The sequence below is a fragment of the Filicampus tigris genome, chromosome 15 (assembly GCF_054856515.1).
Source record: "Filicampus tigris isolate MCC_2025a chromosome 15, RoL_Ftig_1.0, whole genome shotgun sequence".
NCBI lineage: Eukaryota > Metazoa > Chordata > Actinopteri > Syngnathiformes > Syngnathidae > Filicampus > Filicampus tigris.
This window is the reverse complement of record NC_141231.1, coordinates 14834012-14856089: the sequence shown is the minus strand read 5'-3', so window position 1 is coordinate 14856089 and position 22078 is coordinate 14834012. Positions and strand designations below refer to the sequence as shown.

General features: G+C 42.2%; 2 protein-coding genes across 2 annotated transcripts; one reads left to right on the top strand and one right to left on the bottom strand.

Annotated features, from left to right (window-relative positions):
• The first annotated feature begins 810 nt into the window (after positions 1–810).
• On the top strand, positions 811–3894 carry rxfp3 (relaxin family peptide receptor 3). The gene has a single exon (XM_086053402.1). The coding sequence runs from the start codon at positions 811–813 to the stop codon at positions 2065–2067; it is 1257 nt and encodes a 418-aa protein (XP_085909528.1). The 3' UTR covers positions 2068–3894.
• A 2223-nt stretch (positions 3895–6117) lies between these two features.
• On the bottom strand, positions 6118–21569 carry slc45a2 (solute carrier family 45 member 2). Its single transcript, XM_086053370.1, has 7 exons — positions 17882–21569; positions 14807–14983; positions 11716–12077; positions 10709–10852; positions 10113–10236; positions 8556–8761; positions 6118–6422 (listed from the first exon to the last, which is right to left on the bottom strand). The coding sequence occupies exons 1-7, from the start codon at positions 18348–18350 to the stop codon at positions 6174–6176; spliced, it is 1731 nt and encodes a 576-aa protein (XP_085909496.1). The 5' UTR covers positions 18351–21569; the 3' UTR covers positions 6118–6173.
• Between the last annotated feature and the right edge of the window lie 509 nt (positions 21570–22078).

Genomic DNA, 22078 nt, shown 5'->3' with positions numbered 1-22078 from the left:
TTCTGGAAGATTTTTTTCTTCTTCTTCTTTTCCCCAAGTGCATTTTAATGGGCGACATTTTTGGGGCAGATTTTTGCTATTCACGAGCCGGCATGTATTTGGTCCATATTCAAATGGCATTTTTCTCATACGTCCGGTTCGGAAGTATGTGAAGCCCCTCCCGTTGTTGGTCCCCAGCAGTGCTGATGAGAAATGATTGTCCCTAGCGTCATTTAAATGGGCCATCCCTGCAATATAAATCCGAACACAAATGACGGAGCAACACACGTAGACAGACAATTTAATACTCACAGGCGTCACAGGAGGGGCATGTTAGCGATGCAGCGAGTTACCAGCTAGCTTCGCCATGATAGTCTGGAAAACAGATCACATTTTCCTTTATGATAAATCAGTCCTTTTTCTTATATCAGCTGGTTTGAGATTTAGGTGTTTTGAGTTTCAGTCGGATTTAGCTATTTAAACTCGCATCGGAAAATTATTCTCAAATACTTATATACTGCACGTGAAAAAAGGTACAATTGTACTCGGTTACTTTATTCCCAGCAGTGCATGCTTTAAAGACAATGTCGTTCCATTGGTTCATTCTGCGCTACGTGTCAGTCAAATGATGCAGAGGGGACTATTTCATTTCTCTGTCGAGGAAAAGGTCACCCTGAGTGCTGCGTTAAGACGCACGACGCTTGTTGGAGCTCTGTGAGATAATCATGATAGGATTCGTTTAAGTGCTTTTTGTGTGTGTATTTGGTGGGGGTGTGTGGTGGTGGTGGTGGTGGTGGTGGGGGGGGGGGGGATCCATACGCGTGTCGGAGTATGTCTGGGGAATCGGCCGAGGAAGGCTCGGCGTGGAGCTTCAACGGGAGCGCCAACGCCACCGCCAACCGCTCCTGCCAGCCACACTTCCACGCGGCCGACGTCGGGTCCGATCCGGGCTCGGACGGCGCCGCGGCAGTGCGCATCGTCATCTCGGTGGTCTACTCGCTGGTGTGCGCGCTGGGGCTAGTGGGCAACGTGCTGGTGCTCTACCTGATGAAGAGCAAGCACGCGTGGAAGAAGTCCTCCATCAACCTGTTCGTCACCAGCCTGGCGCTCACCGACTTCCAGTTTGTGCTCACGCTGCCCTTCTGGGCGGTGGAGAACGCGCTGGACTTCACGTGGCTCTTCGGGCGCGCCATGTGCAAGACGGTGTCGTACGTGACGGCGATGAACATGTACGCCAGCGTTTTCTTCCTCACCGCCATGAGCGTGGCGCGCTACAGCTCCCTGGCGTCGGCGCTCCACGGCCGGCGCGGCGGCCGCCGGCGTCGGCTCCTCATGCTCCCGCTCGGGCGATGCGGGGCGGCGCGCTGCGTGGTCGCTTCCATTTGGGTGGCGGCCGCCTGCGCCGCCCTCCCGCACGCCGTCTTCTCCACCACGGTGCGCGTGTCCGGCGAGGAGGATTTGTGTTTGGTCAAATTCCCAGAGAGCGAGGGCACCAGCGCGCAACTGTGGTTGGGACTCTACCACTCGCAGAAGGTCCTCCTGGGCTTCGTGGCTCCTCTCGCCATCATCTCGGCGTGCTACCTACTCCTTTTACGCTTCGTGGCGGCCAACAACGACGCCAACACGTCGAGCGCAAAGAGACGCGCCAAGGTGACCAAGTCGGTCACCATCGTGGTGCTCTCCTTCTTCCTGTGCTGGCTGCCCAACCAGGCGCTGACGGCGTGGGGCATCCTCATCAAGCTCAACGTGGTGCACTTTACCTACGAGTACTACACCACGCAGGTGTACGTGTTCCCCGTGTCCGTGTGCCTGGCGCACTCCAACAGTTGCCTCAACCCGGTGCTCTACTGTCTGATGCGGCGCGAGTTCCGCAAGGCGCTCAAGAGACTCTTCCGTCGGATCACCTCGCCCGCGCTCACCACCGTCATCAGGCCCATCACCGGCACCACCAAGCCCGAGGCGGACGAGCGGGGGCGCGGCCAGCCTGCGAGGGCGCCCGTGGAAGGCCCCCAGGAGCCCGCCGCGGTGGTCTTCTACCCTCCGGGCGCGGTCATGCAGACAAATACACGGCGGGCGAGAGTCCAGTGAGGTGGCAAAATTACTTGCTTATACTGGAAAATAACACAACTTGTATTTTGGGGGGGGTGCTAAAGCTGTAATTTAAGTTGGAACAACTTAAAAATGTACATATATGTATGGGATCATTGATTTGCGCAACAAAGCAAGCAAGTTGTTTGCTCCAAAACAATTATTTTGGTTTACATCTTTTTTTTTTACAATGTAGAAGTACAGTTTACCTCCACATGCAGATTCACTGGCAGACCCCCTCCCCCCATTATTATTATTATTTTTGTTGGTTTTGTTGTCACAAGCGTGGCAAAAAGGTGGATCCAAGATGCAGGGGAGCAGGTGTGCGGGACAAACTCAAACCAAAATGTATTTATTTTCTAAAATTAAAACAAAAAGGCAAACGAGGCATGTGAACTCAAAAAATACTAAATGAACAGAAGTTACAAAAAAAGAAGACAAAGTAGCAATCCGGAACTGTGAATACACTCACAAACAGAAATGACAGAAGCAATTATCTGACAAAGTCTGAAAGGTCAAGACGAGTGGTTGGAAGGATCGGATTGGTTAACACAAGGAGCCAGGCTGACGAGAACAGGTGGAAACAAAAAAACTAATGAGCAAGACAAGCAAAAGGCACATCAGGATTTTATGTTATATATATATATATATATATATATATATATATATATACAATAAATTATACTATAGTCCACAACAAGTCATTTGTCGGATGTTGTCAAGCTGTCCACGCTGTCATAGAGAAATAGTATTTATTTTTAAAAAAACGTTACGAAATCCAAAACATATTTGTAAAACAGAACAGAGTGCCAACTGAATCATGTTGCTCAGTGAATGCTAGCATTTGCAAAAAATAGGTCAACAGGTCAACAAGCTTTGTCTGTATATAGTCTGCTTACAGTTGATTTGTTTAAAAAAAAAAAAATGCATTTCCATAGTAAGTGGAATAGCACTGTACAGTAGAAAAACAACAAAAACCTAATAAGAGAGGGTAAAGAAATAAACTGGTTTTATTGTGTAATTATTGTACATTCTGCAGTATTCATTGATTGAATGTATGCTTTTAAAGGGGTGAGGCCTAGTGAGTGCCATTAAGAGCTGTAGTCAAGTTGGCTGGTTAGTCCGCGTGTGAGCGTTTGGGTGTGAGTTGTGGCCTACGGCAGCTCCTTGTGATCGTTGTCATTTTGTATTGGTGAATTTGTCCCTTTCAATAAACAGCTGCAAAGTACATTGGCGGTTGTGACTCTCCTTGCCCTCGTGTGGGGGCATTACAGGGCATTCATTGCACCATTATTTTCCCCACTTGAGCTGCAGCATATCTGAAGCTTGATCGTAGTTCTGATCTTAGCTTGAAGCTACACATTTTTTTTTTTTTTATGATTTATAATAAATAAATTAGCAAATTATTTAATGAGATAAATGAGTGTAAAAAAACAATGTAATTGGATAATTTATATTAAAATAGTTCTTAAAATAAAATAAACACGCTTTGAATTTAGATCTAAAATTGCTACTTTTTATTTTTTTATTTTATTATTCACAATAAATCGATTGTAGATGTTTAATGAGATAAACCGAGTAAAAAAAAAAAAGAATAAATACATTTTAACGGGGGAAACAGCTACTAGAACGATCTGATGCTTTTACAGGATTCTTGTTAATGGAAATGCTTTTCCCACTCAATGAGGAGAGGTCTCGCGAGATATTTCCAAGTCACGCGTGATGATGCTTTGAAGTGCCATGTTTGCTTTAACTTTTCGCTTCACAAGAAACCAAAGGTGGCATTTTGGGACCGAGCTCGATGTCATCACAGATATGAATAATGACTTTTTCATAATTCATGCGGCTCATGCTTCAGATGTGTGGAGATGTTAAAGAATGTATGATTCGTCAATGCACAAGGAGATGACAAGAAATTTACATCTGCTATGGTACTTTCATGTAACGTCAACTTGTTTAGTCACCTCCGAGTCGCTAATGTGTTTGAGATGTGCATTGCATTGTTTTTTTTTTTTAAATTAAAATCAATCAAGACTTGTCTGCTCTTTTCATTGCGTTTTAATCGATTTAGTATGTCTTAAGCAAAGAAGCTGACAGTTTAGCAAGCGGATGAAAGTCACTGCACGCAGTCATTCACTGTAATGAGATAGTCGGGTAAAAAAAAAAAGAATTTCAAAGTTCGGATCTAAGAAGTAAAAGTTTTTACGAGAAGTTGTAATATTAGGATTGAAAAAGTCATTTTATGTGAGTGAATATTTTGGGTAAAAATTGAAATGTAAGAAAAAAAAAATCATTATTTTGGCACTGCCATAAAAAAGGAAGAAAATGTATCCAATATATATATATTTTTAAAAATCCACATTTCCTGAGAACACGCAGGGAAAAATCGGAACCTAAGAGGAAAAATGTCCTATTTTCTACAAAGACGAAGTCATAATATAAGATTAAAGTGATAATATAGGGAAAAAAGTCAGACATTTCAAGAAAAGTTCACACGAAAGTCTGACGTAACAAGCCTGTCAAACTATTATTGCAAATCCATCCTTCTGTCCATCTGAAAATTTTATTGAAAAAAAGCTCTACAACAACAACAGCCATTTCTTTGCATTTTTGTATTGGCGTTAAAAAAGGCCATTTCTGCTGAATGGTGGGTTAAAAAAAACAAAAACAGATGACCTTAAAGCTGAAGACACAAAAGCTTTTCACCATCTTGTGACCTTTACAACAAACATGTTTGAAAATTATTTAAGGGAAAAAAAAGACATCCTAGGCTTCAGAGGACAATGTGTCTAGACATAACAAAAGTGAGAATAAGCTTGTAAACAGTGTCTGTCACCAAAGAATGAATGCGTAATTTTACATCACACTATTATAATGAACAGTCTATAATTTTACAAGAATAAAATTGCATTGTCTACGGGGGGGAAATGGGTGTACTGTATTAAAAAAGGTTTCTTTTTAATTTTTTTAAAATGAAAAATAAGTTGTAATTTTACAAATATTTGTGGTTTGGCACTTGCAGATTCACAGATTTTTTTTCAATGTCTTTTTAATTGTTGTTTTTCTTTGTTTTTAGTGGACCTGTTTTTCATGGCAAACACTTATTGGTGGTATATTTATTTACAATTTATTCAAGAATTTGTTTGGGTTAATTTTTTTTTTTAAATAAATAAAATTGGGGGTTTGAATTATTCTTATGAAAATAACATCCTGCGTTTAAAGGGAATGAGAGGAGCCGCTTACATTGGCCAGCAAACAAGTCGGCTGTGTTCACTCCCACAACGGTGCAAACACCTCTTTCGACCTACAACCGTCTACGAAAATACCAAAAGAAAGAAAATTCGCATGCGCACAGGTATGACTGGGCTTTGCGCTAGACTTGTGCTGGGCACAAAAATAACGCCAGCGGACTGCATTTCTTGCGCACTGAACTTATCGAGAAACTATTTAAATACATAAATAAAATGTAAATGAACAAAAAGTTGGTATCATTACAAAAAATCTGAATTAATTTTGCAAGAGTAAATTTGTACATTTAAATTATTTTAAAATTTGGAGGGAAAAGGTTCTAAAAAAAGTACCTGTAAAGCACAACAAAAATTTGTAGAATTTAGACAGAAAATGTCTTCATTTTATTAGAATAAAGTCATACTATTAGAAGAAAAAAGTTTTAACGCTACAAATAAATCAAAAGTGTATGAGAAATGATTAAAGACACTATTTTAAAAGCACATTTTGTTGATGTAAAATTTTGAGTAAAAAAATAAATAAATAAATAAATAAAAATACAGTAAGATATTACTGGAACAAAATATGTGAAATTATGACAAATAGTCATAAATCTATGAGAATAAAGCCATATTATTAAGTAATCTTTTTTGGGGAAAAAATTCTGAAATATATATATATATAATATTTTGTATATTTTGCCACCAACAAGATTAACGTGTAACCACAGCACCTCCACTGCTTGCATTCAAATGGTTCCCCCCCACTGTGACTCGGGCGATTTCCGATTTTGGACCGAATAATTTACGACAAGACGCGTCAAAACTTCATAATAAAGAATCTTTATTTAGCAATACATTAGCGTCTTTACTCAAATATTACAAATAGTGCGACGGGGAGGACGAGGAGCGAGCGTTTCTGACAAAAAGTGCGATGAAGACGCAGCCCAGCAGGGACACGGTGGAGGCGGACAGGACCACCACCACCACGCTGCCCACCGCGTTGACCAGCGCGCCCAGACCCGCGCCCACCAAGATCTGGGCCAGCTGCACCATGCAGGTGAGGGCCGCGCAGTCCACGCCCGTGCCCCGCAACGTCTCGCCGCCGCCGCGACGATTCATTTCCTCCTAAGGGGGGGGGGGGGGGGGAGGAGGAGATCGATGAATGGCTAATGGATTTAAAAAAAAAAATGTCTGCACTGTCGTTGGATCAAGATCTGACTTGACCAGGACCAGAAACTGACCGAGTTAGTTTAGCTTCCAGGAACACCATTTACATACAAAATTCAGTACATGCTAATGAGTTTTGAGACTTGAATAACTTTTGAGGATTAGAGGAACATTTGTCAAGGGGAGGATTTTGGGAAAAAAACATTCCCCGCCAAAATTTATGCTAAGCCATCTCTCCATATCTCTACCTCCCGCTATTCCAAACAAAACCTTATATTCAAACTCAACATTTTAACATGTTACAGTACACTTCCTCCATTTGTTTCATTCATTTATAAAAGAAGAAAGAGGATAATATGAACACAAATGTTCTCTGATTTAGAATGTATGTATATGTATGTATGTATATATATATATATATATATATATCGGTTATGTGAAAAACATTCATCTCCATTTTTTTTCATTTTCTTATTTTTACAGGAAGGTAGCGGTGGGAACGATAATCGTTTTTTCCATGCATCGTTCGGCATGTTAAAAAGATTCTGAATCGATTCATAGATATCAATAATTGATATTTAAAGTTTAAATAAAAAAAGGAAAAGCACGCGCAAGTGCATTTGTACGTCAAATGTTTGCGCTAGGCTAAGCTAATACGTGACAAGATGGCGGAACAAGCAAAACCTCATACGAGCGCAGTCAAGTCAAAGTGTGAAATAGAAATCATTGCTCTTTGAGTTTTTTTTTTGTTTTTAAAAAGGTATCCGTGTTTTGCATGGACTATAAAACGTAAGCCAATGTAGTGGTGAATCGGAATCCAATCGAATCATAGGCCTCTGAATCGAAACGTGGGCCTCTGAATCGGATCGGATCGTGAGGTACCCATCGATTCTCACCCCTAATGAATGGTGTTCCCGCGTTACAGACATCGCTTTAATGTAAAAATTTAAAAACTTTCCAAAATTGGAGGTAAGTGTTTTTCACAGGATGGCGACGATGAGTCCACAGTGTTTCTCATACAAATCAGTCAAATGCTTTCTTTCAAGGCTTCATTCGATCTATTATTAATTTTTCTGAGGTAATGCCCTTTGTATTACATCCATATGTATTTTTTCATAAATTGTAAAAGCAGGCAAATGATCACTCACATCGGTTGTCAAAAATCCCACTCACTACTTTTCCACCAACTGCGTTTGTAAAAATAATATCAATAACCTTGCACTTTTCGACGTCATTCTTGCTGCTTTAGATATCGGCGGAAACACATTCAAACTATACATTGAATTTATGAAGTCTCTACTGTTCGGTGAGCTTGACTTTTCCCCAAATCAATGTTTACTAGTATTAAGTGTTCGTACCACAGTTGACAAAAACAGTCAGCTGAAGGTAGAAAACAGTTGCCAGGGCAGCCGGTTTCCTCCAAACAAATTGAAAAACATGCGTAATTGGCAGCCGGGAGCGGCTCCTTAATTTGAGTCCAACTCTCGCTCTTATTAGAATGACTGTACTGTGCTTTCTCTGGAGAATATTGGGGCGAGGGAGCAGCTCCAAGGGTCTGGAGAATACCCCGAGGCTAAAGTTTTCCCATTAGCAGCTCAGATATGAGTTATTCATGGCCGTTCGTAGCGCGTCCAATTACTGTAAAGATGAAACCGATTCTTGGATTAACGCCGATTCATCTTCCCCGAGCGAGAGTCGCTGCTTCACAAATTTGGAAACGAGCCGGATCATCATGGTTAAAAGTGTCCAAAGGGGCTTTAATGGCTGAGTCGTTAGCGTCTGAACTAGCGGTGGCGATTTTAGCGAGTTTGCTAGCTCCAGTAGGCGCGCCGCCACCAATAATTGGGCAGCTTGGTGGAAGCTGGCATTGCTCTTAGAACTTTTACCTGCCAATCTTTCAGTAATATAATTACACATTTAAACCAGAAGACCTCTTTTCAAAAGAAGTCTTTAATTTGCATTTTTAATCGGCTGTTAGCATATGCATTTTACTCAATTTCGCCGGTCCGTCACTCGTCACCCGTCATTTTTCGCGACGAACTGAATCGTCATCGTCAGTCCGTCCCCTAAAAATGTCTGAAAAAAACGCACCTCCTCCTCGCGCTGGTACTCGGCGATGAGGTTGAAGGGGATGGTGTAGAGCGTGCTGGACATGACGCCAAAGACGCTGCACAGGACCAGGGTGGCGATGACGTCGGGGAAGAGGCCGATGAGGCTGGTGCCCAGGCCGAACACAAAGTAGCCCATGAAGTACAAACCCTTCAGGCCCACATGGGGCAGCAAAAAGCGCTGCACGTCTATACGAGGGAAAAAAAAAACAAAAACAAAAACACAATTATTAGTATCATTCGAGGATGTCACAGAACCGCCCTCCGAGAGAAGAGCAAAACACACCCAGCGGCAAATTGAAGCCTCAAGAGGGCGTTGACCTCTGCCAAGGATTAAGCGCGTGTCACCGGCAAAATCGATACGTCAATGGTTACCAGATTGAATCTTAATGGCGAATAGGCGCAAACTGAGCAAAACACAGCAAATGACACCCTGAACGGATGAGCGTCAACAGTGTTCCCCCGCTCATTTGGGGAACAGATCCTCCATTATTATTGGCTAATCCTCTTTCGAAAACGCCCATAGATGCCACAAGATGGAAACCCCGAAACTAACACTCTACATGGGAGGTTGGACGCCATCTTGTGTCAAAGTCAATCTGGCTGGCGGCCATGTTGGCAGGGGGAGAAAGTCCCCTTCAAATGTAATGGAGCGTTGATGTTAGCTTTAGCATCTGGTGTAGCTAGCTCGAGAGAAGCACGTCGTATCAATCCATTTCTAGCTGTGTTTTTACTGGAGCGAGCAATGTCCGTCACGTCTCTCAACTATGGAATTTTTGGTACCGCACAATGTTTAGTTTTTTTTGTTTTTTTTTTGTAAAGCTCTTACGGGTAAATATTATGGCTCTTGCACGCAATCAGATGCACACGATTATCGTCCACCAAAGACTAACAAGGTCAACTTGGAAAAACTTAAAAGCTTTTCAAGTAATTTTCTATCCCCCCCCCCAAAAAATGTACTGCACTGGGCATTTTTGTCTATGGAAAAAAAGTACCCAAAAATAATTTTGTACTTTATTTTACGCCACGAAAAAAAGTACTTGGGCGTAATGGGCAATCGTCTCGAATGGATAAACCCCTCCCCCCAGTTAGTCCATTAAATCGAGGTTTCATTGTACACGCCGTACTTCTTTTCCAGCCTCCCTTCCACCGATGTCCCCCTTTTGTCACAATCTACCGCTCTGCTTCTTTTTCAGGCATTTTGTACGGCAGACCGCTGTCACACGCTCACTCTACTACGCTCCTTTGTGCAAGAACGGATCGATCGGTGACTCAACCGCCGAGGCGAAAAAGCAGCCGAGATCTGGCAAATGAAACGGCGGATCGTTAGCTTGGTGCCGATCCAGACGAGAGCAATAAGAAGTGCAAATGAGCTCCACTCCACGGGCAGAACTTCCTTCCACTTCCTTTGAAGATTGTTCTTTTAGACTTGGCGAGCCTGGTTCGGTCGGCCACGCGCGAGCTGGCCTCTGGCAAAACTTCAATTGCGGCCAAGCGGGCGAAGAGCGGGCGTCTTCAATCAGACACAAAGCGCGCTTACAAGAGAAAAGAGCCGAGGACACGGCGTTGATGCACAAGCCCCAGCAGCCAATTTCCACGCCTCGCTCGTATGTGGCATAGGCCGTGGAGTTGTGCTCGGCGTACGGGTCCCCCTTGTAGACGATCTGAAAAGAAGAAACAAAGGTGATGTGTTATACCGATGATCGCGAATGCTCCATTTGACAGTTCATCAATCACATCTAATTGTAAACGGAATCATCATTATATGCTTATGGATATTCTTTTTTTTTTTTTTCCATCCGGGTCATTTTGTTCTCAGGGTATTTCATCGAGCGCAGCCGGACCGCTCGCGCATCCAAAGATTACTCCCGCCCCAACCACTGTGTGAGCGGTGTCATTCTTTTGACGGTCGTCAAGGCGACAAGACGCCTTGCGGCGAGGCGTCGGATCTGTCGCCATTCATCATCATCCTTATTGCAGTGAACAAGACTTTGAAAAGGCCCGTTTGACTTTGAAGGACAACTTTAAAAACGCAGGCTTCAAAAGCAAAGCGCGTGATTTTTTTTCCCCTCGGTTTCGAGTCGTCAAACTTTGCCGCCGTGCGCCGACCACCCGAAACCGCGTCGCCCTCCTCACCTGTCCCATGAAGTCGGTGAAGAAGAGCATGTTGCAGAGGAACGCCGTCCATCCCAACAGGTGACTGATGCACAGGTAGCGGTAGTGGTTAGGCATGCTGATGATGGCTTTCAACAGCGACTTCAGTGTCATCCTCTCACGGGCCTACAAGCGCGCACACAAGGCAAACGTGTGTGACCTTATCAAATCTCTTGAGACTTCGTCTCAGTGAGCATTTGATTGATGGGCGGGCAAACAAACCCATGGGCCAGAATATGAGATTTAAAAAAAAAAAAAGAAAAAAAAAAAATTATATATATATTTTTTTTTTTTTTGCAAATGGAAAAAAAACATGGAAAAAAATGTATGGTGCAAAAAAAAAAAAAAAAAAAAAATCTTCAAATGTGTGAATTCATGGGTGCCTACATGGGTGGCAAACAGTTTCGCTTACTGGGTCTTATACTGCATAATAATTACAATGTGAACAGGCCTAATTTTTTTTTTTTGTGCATATTTGGAATGAAATGCAGCACAAATGCAGCACCTTAACATGTTAACATTTTGAGTGAGTTGATTTTTGTGGAAAAAAAAAATTGGCAAAACCAATTCATGCACTTAATGTGGTTTCCCTGTTCAGCAGTTTTGTGCCGCCATTGAATGGTCATTTTTATGCAAGCCAGCCCCTTTGCATTGGAAAAAAAAACAACTAAATCACAGAATGTGGTTTTTCGGTTGCTTGCTTCAAACCCTTTCATTTTTGGTTTAGGATAGTGGATGGATGGATCTTAAGGAAGAGTTAAATATATTAAAAGAACGTATTTTGCACATTTACATGTAATTTGTCCAAAATTGCATTTTTTGTCATAAATCTGTCTAGGAAGTGAAATGCATGGTCCTATGTAGCCCCAAATTGCGCAATTGAAAAACGATGCCCCCCCCCCCCCCGCATTAAAGTTGCTCATCCCTGAAATTCAGTATGCAATGTTGTATGCTTAAAAACCTCAGGATATAGCGTGTGGCCACTGCACCTCCTTGCTGGGCTGTTTGGCACTGGAAGTGACGGCGTTGGCCTCCCCGAGGGCAGAGAAGGACCTCTGCCTGATGTCCAGGACCGGCAGCAGCGGCGGGTCCTCGGCCCCTTTGCTCAGAGTTCCGTAGCCGTTGAGCTGGGACCCCGGCTGCCTCAGGGCGCTGTGGGCCGAGGGTTGGCGCTCCGCCGCCTCGTCCAGGGGCTCCTCGGGAATGCTGAAGAGGTGCACGGTGAGGAAGACGCTCCAGGTGAGCGCCGAGAAGAAGAAGATGACCTGGTATTCCGAGCCCAGCAGCCGGCCCAGGATGGAGTGACCCCAGTCCATGGCGCCCACCAGGTAGCCGAACGCTCCGCCCAGACCTGGAAGAGAACACGTAATCATCATAATAAGGAAATATAGCGCACGTGCGCGTTTACGTCCTGATTAATCAAATTGCTCCTTTCACCATTGGACTCCCTGCCAAAAACGGAGTTATTCACGACAACTGCCACCTGGCAACATAACAGGGTCCGACATTGAAGAAAATATTACTTCTGGGTTACTTTGTTTTCTTTTTTTTTTTTTCTGCAGTATGAAATAGAACCGAATCGTTAACATTTGATATTTTCTGGGCTTTAGATCTTATTGAAGCCATTTCCGATGGAAGGATTTAACTCAGAAAATGTTGTAGCAAGCGCGGTAAAAAAGTCAATGATGATTGATCAGTGGATAAAACTCAAAATATTGAATGTTAGAACATTTTAAAAAGCGAGAATGTGTTTGTTTCATCGTCTTCGTTGAGGAAGTCCAGTTGAGCCAGTGTCGGTGAACTTTGTGTGGCGACAGGCGTCCGTTATTGTACAACCCTGATTGCGCAACAGACACAGAGTCAAAAAACCTTCGCTCAAGCGCGGACAATGCTTGTCATGATTCATGTGGTCCCTCGTCTTGAATGAGATAGTGACTGCTACCTCCTTGCATAATCGGAAAAAACAACGAGAGAATAAGGAATAATAAACAGGTAACCCGACACCCTTCCCCCCCAAAAAAAAAATTCCACAACAATGACACATGCGTCAATATATAACGGCTCGACCGATATTTTGAGACCGATGCTGATTATATTCATCCGAATGAAATTCTGATAACCGATTAATCGGCAGATTCATTAAAATCTATATACTTAATTAAAGAACCGTTTAATTTTTGCTGCTTAAAACAAATGTATTAACTACAAGCAGAACACGTGACTGATTGACAATACTTTGCATTAATGTATTTAACTTTAACAGAAAAGAGAAAAAAAAAAAAATCTGCCGATTTATCGTGGATGTTTGAATGTCTTTGTCGTACATTGCGATGTTTTAACGTGTTTAAAAAAAAAAAAAAAAAAATCCGCCGATTTTTGACGAATTTAAAAGACCTAATATCGACCTATTAAACCGGCAGCCAGATTAATTGGTCGGGCTCAATAAATCAAGTGAACAACAAACTATAAGGGAGTCTGGAAAGTTGCAGTGTAACGAAGTGATCGTCTTTAGACTTTTGCCCGCAACACTAAGTCGCTTAGTAATACGTCTGCAAAATGACAGCGTATTACTTTGTACGAAAGGCTTCTGAAAGTGAATTCCCGGTGAGCGCACATCGATTCCGCCGCCGCCGCCTCCTCCTCCCGCTGCTGCCACCGTCTCGCCCCCCGCATTCCAAGGGAGAAGAAAGAGTCATGTGCGCTCCGAGGCCTCCGAGGCTCGCTCAGCCCAGACCCATGACTGCAGCACATGACCGCGGGATTACGTACGGCCGCACTCCATCAGACGCTCACATGTAACATCAGTAGCATGCTGTTCTCAACACACCCGTGTTTAAATGCCATTTTTGCGAGATGTTTACTTCCCTTCCTGAAACGGTTCAGGAAAAAATAAATAAAACCAATTACTCCTGTGCAATTTAATGATCAAATGATGGTGAAATATCTTTAGGGGAAGATATTAGCTCTTTTAAAAGGGCAGCAAAAAAAAATAATCAAATAAAATAAATTAAAAAATATATATATATGCTGGGGCATACCATTACAAGAGGGGGGGGGGGGGGGCAATACTACAATCCCAATAACATAGGCTTGCGTATCTCCTCGGTTGCGGCCGAGGCTTGCAGCTTCAGGGTCCTAAAAGGAGACTAATTTAGTCCGGCCGGACATGGAGCATGGAAGCTCCAATGCCGCAGTGATAATTCCTTGTCGTGAGTCCTTCGTTTTGTTTCAATGAAAGTTTAGTCGGACTCGCCGTCGGACGCCCGTTGAAAATTAGAGGCGGACCGGCTTATCGACAGCTAAATCATTTTTTTTTTTAGGATACATTCAAATAAAATTGAACTGAATGAAATGAAGTCAAATGAAACAGAATAAAATGAAATAAATCAAAGAAATATAATATCAAATAAAATTGACAGCTTAGAAGTCCGTGCCATTAAATTAAGCAGTAAAATGAAACGGAGAACAATGAAATGCATACAAACAAAATATAATGAAATACGTGGAATCATGAAATAATATACATTTAAACTTAATATAAATGTATAATTGTTACAACCCAGACGCCTGTTTGCCATGAAACGGTTTTACCATACAACAAAATATGAAACAGAAAACTTAAAATTGAAATAAGTTGTGAATTCCATTGAAAAGTTTAGTAATCAAAGCTTGGAAAATAAACTAATATACAAAAGAATATCATTTATAAATATACCCAAAAAAATAGAATACTATTCAATCAAACTACAGTGTTTGTTTTGCTTGTTATTTGTTATTTTGGTTTTAATTTGTCCACCCACAAGGCTGTTTATGCTATTTAAAAGCTCAGTAGAAAATCGACTTAAATAAGGATATAAAATTATATAATTTTTAACATGTTTTTTTTAACAGCACAAAGAAATAAAGTAAAACAAATTTAATTTGTTGATTTTTTTTTTTTTAATTGGGTTTTGTCGTATTTTACAATCCAAAAACTTGTTTAGCCCATTAAAAAGTTTCTCAAGAGCCAACAAAGAAAAAAAAAAAAAATTCATCTAAAATTGAAAACTGAAAAATGGACGTGTAAGGCGCCCATCTTACCAGTGAGCAGCGCATGATAGTGGAGTCCTCGCTCCTTGTCCTGATGGGAGCACACGTCAAACAGGTAGGCCTTGATTGGCCCGTCGATGAAGTCGGCGGCAAAGTCGAACAGCACCACGCCGAGCATCACCACCGTGATGGCCCACGTCCGCCGCGCCGATCTGTCGCCGATGAGCGCTGCAAAACAATGACCGGGCTTATTGCTCGATGTCAGCCACCACGCTCCCGTCGACAAGACGACAAGGACGATGGGCCGATTCCAATCTAGCATTTCAATTCTAGTCAAAAAAAACATTGACATAAATGGGAAAGCGATGATTTGCCCATTTCAAAAACTGCCCGTAAACCGAATTGTTTGTAAACCGGGTCGTTCATAAACCGAGGTTCCGCTGTGTTTGGTTGATGTGGTGTGAGATTCTTCGGATGTAAAATATGAATCTTGGCTCTATAGTTTTGGAAATACTACCGGAAATAGGGCTGTTTCGTAATTCAAATACCAATAGTTGTTTTTTTTTTTTTTTTCCCCCTTTCTCGATATGTAACGATATGAAGTCGCGATTCATTTTCATGACCAAGGTTGCCACATTTACCTTGGAATAGTAATTTAGTTACTTTATGGATTACATTCTTTAAAAGGTAACTTAATTACTTTCCCGATGACTTGTTTTAGAAGTTAATTAGTTCCATTACAAGTTACTTCAATAGTTATGTTCGGAAACAGCCACTTAATTGGAAGTATGTTTTTGGCAGTGACATATGAATAAAGTTTGTTTTTTATTAAAAAGAAAATAAAGGCAACCTTTTTGACTTCTAATTACTTTTATTTTGAACACATTCAGTGCCAGACATTTTCAGACCCTCTTTTAAAAATATCTAAATGAATTTCTGGGATTGAATGGCTGGACTGTGAAGAGAAATAAATATGTCCTTGGACGATGGGCCGAATGTGTTAAATAAATATTGATCGATCAACTCATTCAATCCCAAAGACAAACTTATAAATATGACCTTGGCACTGAAAAAGTTAAAAAACTGGAAAAGGAGTCTTTCCTGGATTTCACGTAACATAAATGGGTAGAAGATAAATGAAACTACCTTGGAAATGAAGATTGTAGTTTAACTCGCGTTACAGTAAGTCAAGTGACTCAAACCCCCACCTGATAAAAAGTGACAGATTGGACAGGCGTCCCTAATGTTATGTCCACCGCGCAGTAACTTTAAACCAGCAGATGATGTGCATGACTACTTTTCTCCAATGGCTTCACCGTTTTCCCGTCCTCAAAAAAAAAAAAAAAAAACTATCGTATCCGGCTCATTCTCATGGTGCAGCCTGGCCGAGGATTTTTGTTTTTGTCCAATTTAGCAGCAGTGCCGGCAGCTCTGGTCTCACTATGAACAAAGCACACATTGAATTTCAGTCACAAGCTGCAAGTGTGACTGCCGTATGCGATCGGCTGCGTACCTCTTATAAAGCTCACTTGCATTTCGTTTGTGATTCCTATTGTGCCCTTTTTTTTTTTTGGGGCAGATCATGACTCAACACAAAGAATTTTATCATGTTCGTTGTCACAGGGAAGCTGGAGCGGAGTAAAGCTCGGGGCAAGAGGGGAGTTAAAGGCTGGCCAATCACAGGGAAAACTCACCAACACTTAATGGACTTAGTTCAGTCTTCACTGAACGAGGTGAAATTTTGAGTCTCCAACAAAAGGTTTCAAAAACAGTGAAAAGGATGAAGTGTATTAGATAAAACTAACACTAATATTTTCAGGTGTTAAAAACGTCAAGGGGAGTGTGCCAGTGAAAGTTTGGTCGGACTTGCCAACGAAAAAAAAAAGCAGGGCTGTCAAAATTAAAGCATCAACTATGGAGATTAATTGGAATTTCATAACGCACTAAAAAAAATTAACTCAGTTAACTCAGTTTGATTTACTTCCTGTAGCAGCTGACCTCTGCTCACTCTGCAGCCAAATTCAAATACAGTATTAGTTGTACGTCTTTGGTGTATCGTTCAACTGTTGTATTTTACAGGAAAATAATCGTATTCAAGGGTCAAAGAGAACTACTAGAAGAGTCTTTGAATTGAAATCTACTTAATTTTTTTTCCACATTAATCCCAAGATTTTATTCAAGTAAATAACGGTTACAAGCTTCGTAAAAAATTATTCCAAAAAGATTCACGCTAGGTTAATTGAAGACTACATTACTATCACTGTGTAGAAATATGTCTGATCGGAATAAAAATGCTTGATGTACACACCCTATTGGGAATATTCTGAAACAATCAGGCCCATTCCGATCAAGATTTCATTACGAACGAGAGGGGTGATTTACGTCGATTGATAATCCGATCGGCGCGGATGAAAACACTTCTTCAGAAATTTTGGAACAAACCGTCTTTTACGTGCAATTCTGTGACGTCGGTATCCACGTTTCTGTTATTCCCGGAAACTAGCAGAAGCAGTGCGAGCGAAAGACATGGCGGGCGCAAGACCGAACTGGTCCGTATCTCCATTAGGACGTGTCAACTTGACATAACAGCGCAAACGGGGAAAAATACGCAAAATAACGCTAACGTTTAAAGTGGAACCGGATGGACCGATGTTTTGCTTACACGGAATTCGCTACGGCTTCTTCTTCGACTTCTATTTCATTTGCTCGATCTGCGAATGTCCAAAAAAATGTGTTCCGATCAAAAGTGCGATGCATCAACATGCAAGGCCTAATTGGATGAATATTTTTAGTGTCCATGAAAACAGTCCCGATCAAAATTTGAAGTCTGATCGGACTAAAGAAATTGTGTCCACGTAAACGTAGCCATTGAGGCTTTCAAATGTCTTTCGTGTTTTTTTTTAAAAAAATAATCGACGTTATGTTTTCGAAAAGAACGTACGTAGGTCAAATGTACATTAGGTTCATTGAAAACTCCCCGCGTAAACGTAGCCATTGAGGCTTTCAAATGTCTTTCGTGTTTTTTTTTCTCAAAAATAATCGACGTTATGTTTTCGAAAAGAACGTACGTAGGTCAAATGTACATTAGGTTCATCGCCGACAACTCATTTCCTCTCTTTTCCTAACCTGAGATGACCAGATCTCCGTTGAGGAACATGGTGATGCCCACCAGCATGAGGAGGCCCAACGTGAGGATGTAGGGCCTGCGCCGCCCCCACGGCGAGCGGCAGTAGTCGCTGGCCGAGCCGATGACGGGCTGCAGCAGGAAGCCCAGGATGGGGCTGATCAGCCACACCAGGCTGTACATGCTGCGCGGCAGGCCCACGCTGAGCAGCACGGGCGTGACGAACGCCGCCTCCACCGCGTAGCAGAATTCCCTTCCGAACATGACCAGGCCGTGGAGGATCAGCCGGCCCCGCGAGCGCCTCGGGGGCTCCACCTGCCCGAAGACGGCGCCCTCCGCGCTGTCCATGTAGTAGTCCTTTGAGCCGCTCAAATCCTTGGAGTCCCGGTGCAAGGAGCCCGCGTGTTTGCCGGGGTCCGGCACCCGGCGGGGCTGGGGCCTGGCGGACTGGTCCTCGGACAAAAGGGTCATGTTTGGAGGGGGTGGGGGCGTGGGGGTCGATCCGTGGACTAAAAAGTTGAAAGAGCCGCTCCTTGCGTGGGCGCTAAATCCTTTCGACTACTGCATAGCGGAGCGCAAGACCCTCGCGGCTTTACGGCTCATGTGAGTCGTCGCCGGCCCGTCTGCGAAGAGCCGAGTTGGACTCCGGGTAGGGAGGGAAAGAGAGAGGAGGAGAGGAGTTAGTCGTATTTATGAGATTAACAAATGTCTCTTCCCCTCAATGGGCAGCGCTAAGACCAGGGGCTGCTCACGGGAACGTTTGAGGCCTCACGCGCATGCGAGTGTGTGAGGCCGCATTCATAGGATTCATTCGAACACGGAGCCGATGCCAGGAAGTCACAATGCTACAAGTATTGAATTTGACTTTTTAAAACAGCCTTTCCCAAAACGTTGAAGGCAGGTTGATCTAAAAAAAACAAAACAAAGCAAGATCCACGGTGCACCCCGATAATCGGAAAACAACACATATGGAAGTTGTTTCATACCAGATATTGAGCATTTTTTTCCCCGCAGTCATCGTCGTACACTTTAACGTGGACTTGGGCAGTAAGCTATGCATGAAAAAAAAAAACGTAATAGCGTCATTGAACACCTTTTGCATTTAGAAAGTCAAAATTTACCAGCGCATACCAGCTGGAAATGTATAGTAGCATGTCTCAAAACGGGAATTGCAAAGAAATTGGTTGCCGGTACGGGAGAATTGCCATGTCAGAGTTAGGGTTAGTTTTCTTACCCACCGACAGCGTAATTATATATGATTGATGTATCATTGATGCTTTGAGGGGAAAAAAAAATAACATTGATGGTACGTTCCAAGGAAAATAAAAAACATGTGACAGTCGTTAGATGTCCTACTAGATTTTTTTCCCCCCATACAGTCATTACTGTACATTAAATGTACAGACATGGGCAATACATTACGCTAAAAATACAAACAAATAATACGTTTTAAAAAAAATGGAAAAATGGTAAATCATACTTTGTGTGTGGTTATCAATTCAATGGCCTAAAACAATATAATCAAAATGCTAATACACATAAAATATGATACACGTAATGTTTCATTTGTCCCTACTCTACACTGAATGTATACTTGTGCATAGGTAGACTAGTACACTATGGGTAAAACACACTTTACGGTAGTACAGTATTGTTAAGTAATTCATTTCGTGAATCAATGAGGAGATAGCTAGCCACTATTGCGCATTGAGCCGTTTCCAATGCTTCGGGGGCTCAAGAGGAGACAATAAAGGAAAAAGCTAATATGAATTTATATTTGCGGTTATGCGGCGTGCGTCACTAAATCCTCATGTGGATGATTTTTATTTGAAGTTCCTTCAGGTGATAATCACAGCAGTTAGACACTTTTCTGCGAAAACGCTTGCAGGCGGTATGCTCTGGCATCATGAATCCAGAGACAATAAGCCACAGTTCTTTGTAGTGAATTGTGAACAAACAAGAGATGTATCATCCACACTGATGATATTGTCTTTATTTTTTTTTTTTGGCGCTTTTTCTCCAGCGTATATAGATGATGTATATCCGTTACTGACAGGCACCAGAGCCCTGTCTAATAGAAACGTAGCCATTTGGTACCTTCCTGTTGTAACTACAGGCAATTAGAAACCTCTTGGGGGCTATCAATTATTCCCTTTTTTTGGGGGGGCAATTGCAGACGGCTCAGTCCCACATTCTTGCAAATAGCCAGGGAATACTGTATTAAAATAACTTTCGCAGGGAGTGTTAGGAGGTATAGTCATGCATAAATCTGTGACAACAAAGCAGTGACACATTCCGTTGTAAGCAGCTAAATAATTCAAGAAATACTGTCGAAGCTACATGCTAGGAGCTAACAACCTGTGGATAGGAAAAGCATGTCCTTGAATGTCTACATTGGAAGACGGGGGTACTCTGTTTACAACAGAGTTTCGTCACACGAGAGTTTAGCTTCTTAGTTAGTCAGTTAGCTAGCTGGCTAGCTAGCTAGCGTTCCCTTGTAATGTTTTCAATGTGTACTTGAGTCAGGCTTTTTTTCTGTATAGAAAATGTAAAGATGGCCGCCTCTGTCTTGTTTCAGGCCACCTTTGGTTCCAAAATGTCGGACTTCATAAAAACAACTTTTCTTGAACAACAGTCAAATTCAAGCACGCTACTTTAAAATCTGCATTCAGAAGAAATTTCTCAGCGTGACCTCTGAGCATATTGTACAATCAAGGCCTCTGACATAAAGGCACTTTTCTCTAAATGGTTGAGAGGAAGGACCACTTCTCCCGCTCAGCGACACATCATTAAATTGTTGACAAAATGGCACAGGTATTGTGGCAGATGTGTGTGTGTGTGTCTGTGTGTTTTGTTAATGTCCTCTAAAAAATGTCAAAGCTTTAAACCTTTTAAAATCCTTGCCCATGCTGGGCCCCCACTGTGACTGGTGGAACATTTTAGGCATCCACAACGTGTGAGCGGTGCGGAGTTGAAAGTTCCTTTACCCGCAATTTATGACTAACTACTTAAGAGTATGCTGCTTCAGCCATTCACTCTTAATTGCTTTAGCATATTAAAGTATAAGTAAGCGCAAAACTAATCACTGAGATGACCAAAACAAAAAAAACAAAAAAAAAGTATTATGGTAATATGCTGGCATGCTCTGTCCTCATGCAATGACGAAATTAACATTTCCCACATTTAGCGACCCCCTTATATATCTGTGTAGCATAGAAAGATCATTTAATAGCAATCCGACAAAATGTCGGCAAGTTAGCCAAAATCCGTTTTATTGTGTTAAATTATGTGGGTGTTTTGAAGACACGGTATGTAATTCTCTTCTTTTTTTTTTTTTGACAGGGAGCTTTATTTAGCTGGGAGTGGCATTAAATAGCCTCGAGCCTCTTTTTTTGGTGAAGATTTGCTCACTATATGCCGAACTGCTGCTTGTTGCGAAGTGAGCTGATTTGATTGCGTTCTTTGCAGCGCCCGTATCCCCCAAAATGTTTGCTCGCCAATTAAAGTCAACGCAAGGTCTTGGATTTCAAAAACTCATAACTTTAGAACGCGTGTCTATACGTGATTGTAAGAAAACTTCAACCAACAAGGAGACCATGGTGACCATTTCTATCCAAAGGGTTGGTGGTGACTATTAATATTAATATATTAATATACGAAGGGGGCGACACTTAAAGGCAAGTGATTTCACAGCTTGCCACACGCTTTTGACACAATATAACATCTCTTTTGAAGCATTCGCAGGCTGCTGGGGGGGGAGATGATGACAAAGAAAAGTTAGTTTAACATTGCGACCTTCTCCGCTGTTCGGAGCTGCTTAATGAAAGCGCAATGAGGGAGCCTGAACGTAATCCCACACAATTTTCTGCCTGCTGACACCCTCGCTGAATAATCGGTGGCGCGCGACAGCACATTCTCTATCGCGAGGAAAATAATAGCCGTCATTTTCGGCACAAAAGACAAGATGACTATAATTGTGGGACACCTACAGTACCCTGAAAAAGTAATAGCCCCCGTTGCAATATATATATATATATTAAAAAAAAAATAACAATAATGTTTTGCCTACGTTAACGATTAAAACAAATGAAATCATCCCTGTGTGAAAAAAAAATTCGGGGCGCTCATAATTCAAAGTACCACAGTGTGTGCAAACTGTTTTTGAAGGCCACCTGGAAATGAATGTCTCAAATCAAAAT

Excerpts from the sequence above, each read along its gene's own strand:
- slc45a2 (XM_086053370.1), bottom strand. The coding sequence starts at position 18,350 with ATGACCCTTTTGTCCGAGGACCAGTCCGCCAGGCCCCAGCCCCGCCGG. Across the intron at positions 14,984-17,881 it reads CGGAGATCTGGTCATCTCAG|CGCTCATCGGCGACAGATCG; the intron begins GTTAGGAAAAGA and ends ATTGTTTTGCAG. Across the intron at positions 10,853-11,715 it reads CCAAACAGCCCAGCAAGGAG|GCCCGTGAGAGGATGACACT; the intron begins GTGCAGTGGCCA and ends GCGCGCTTGTAG.
- rxfp3 (XM_086053402.1), top strand. The coding sequence starts at position 811 with ATGTCTGGGGAATCGGCCGAGGAAGGCTCGGCGTGGAGCTTCAACGGG.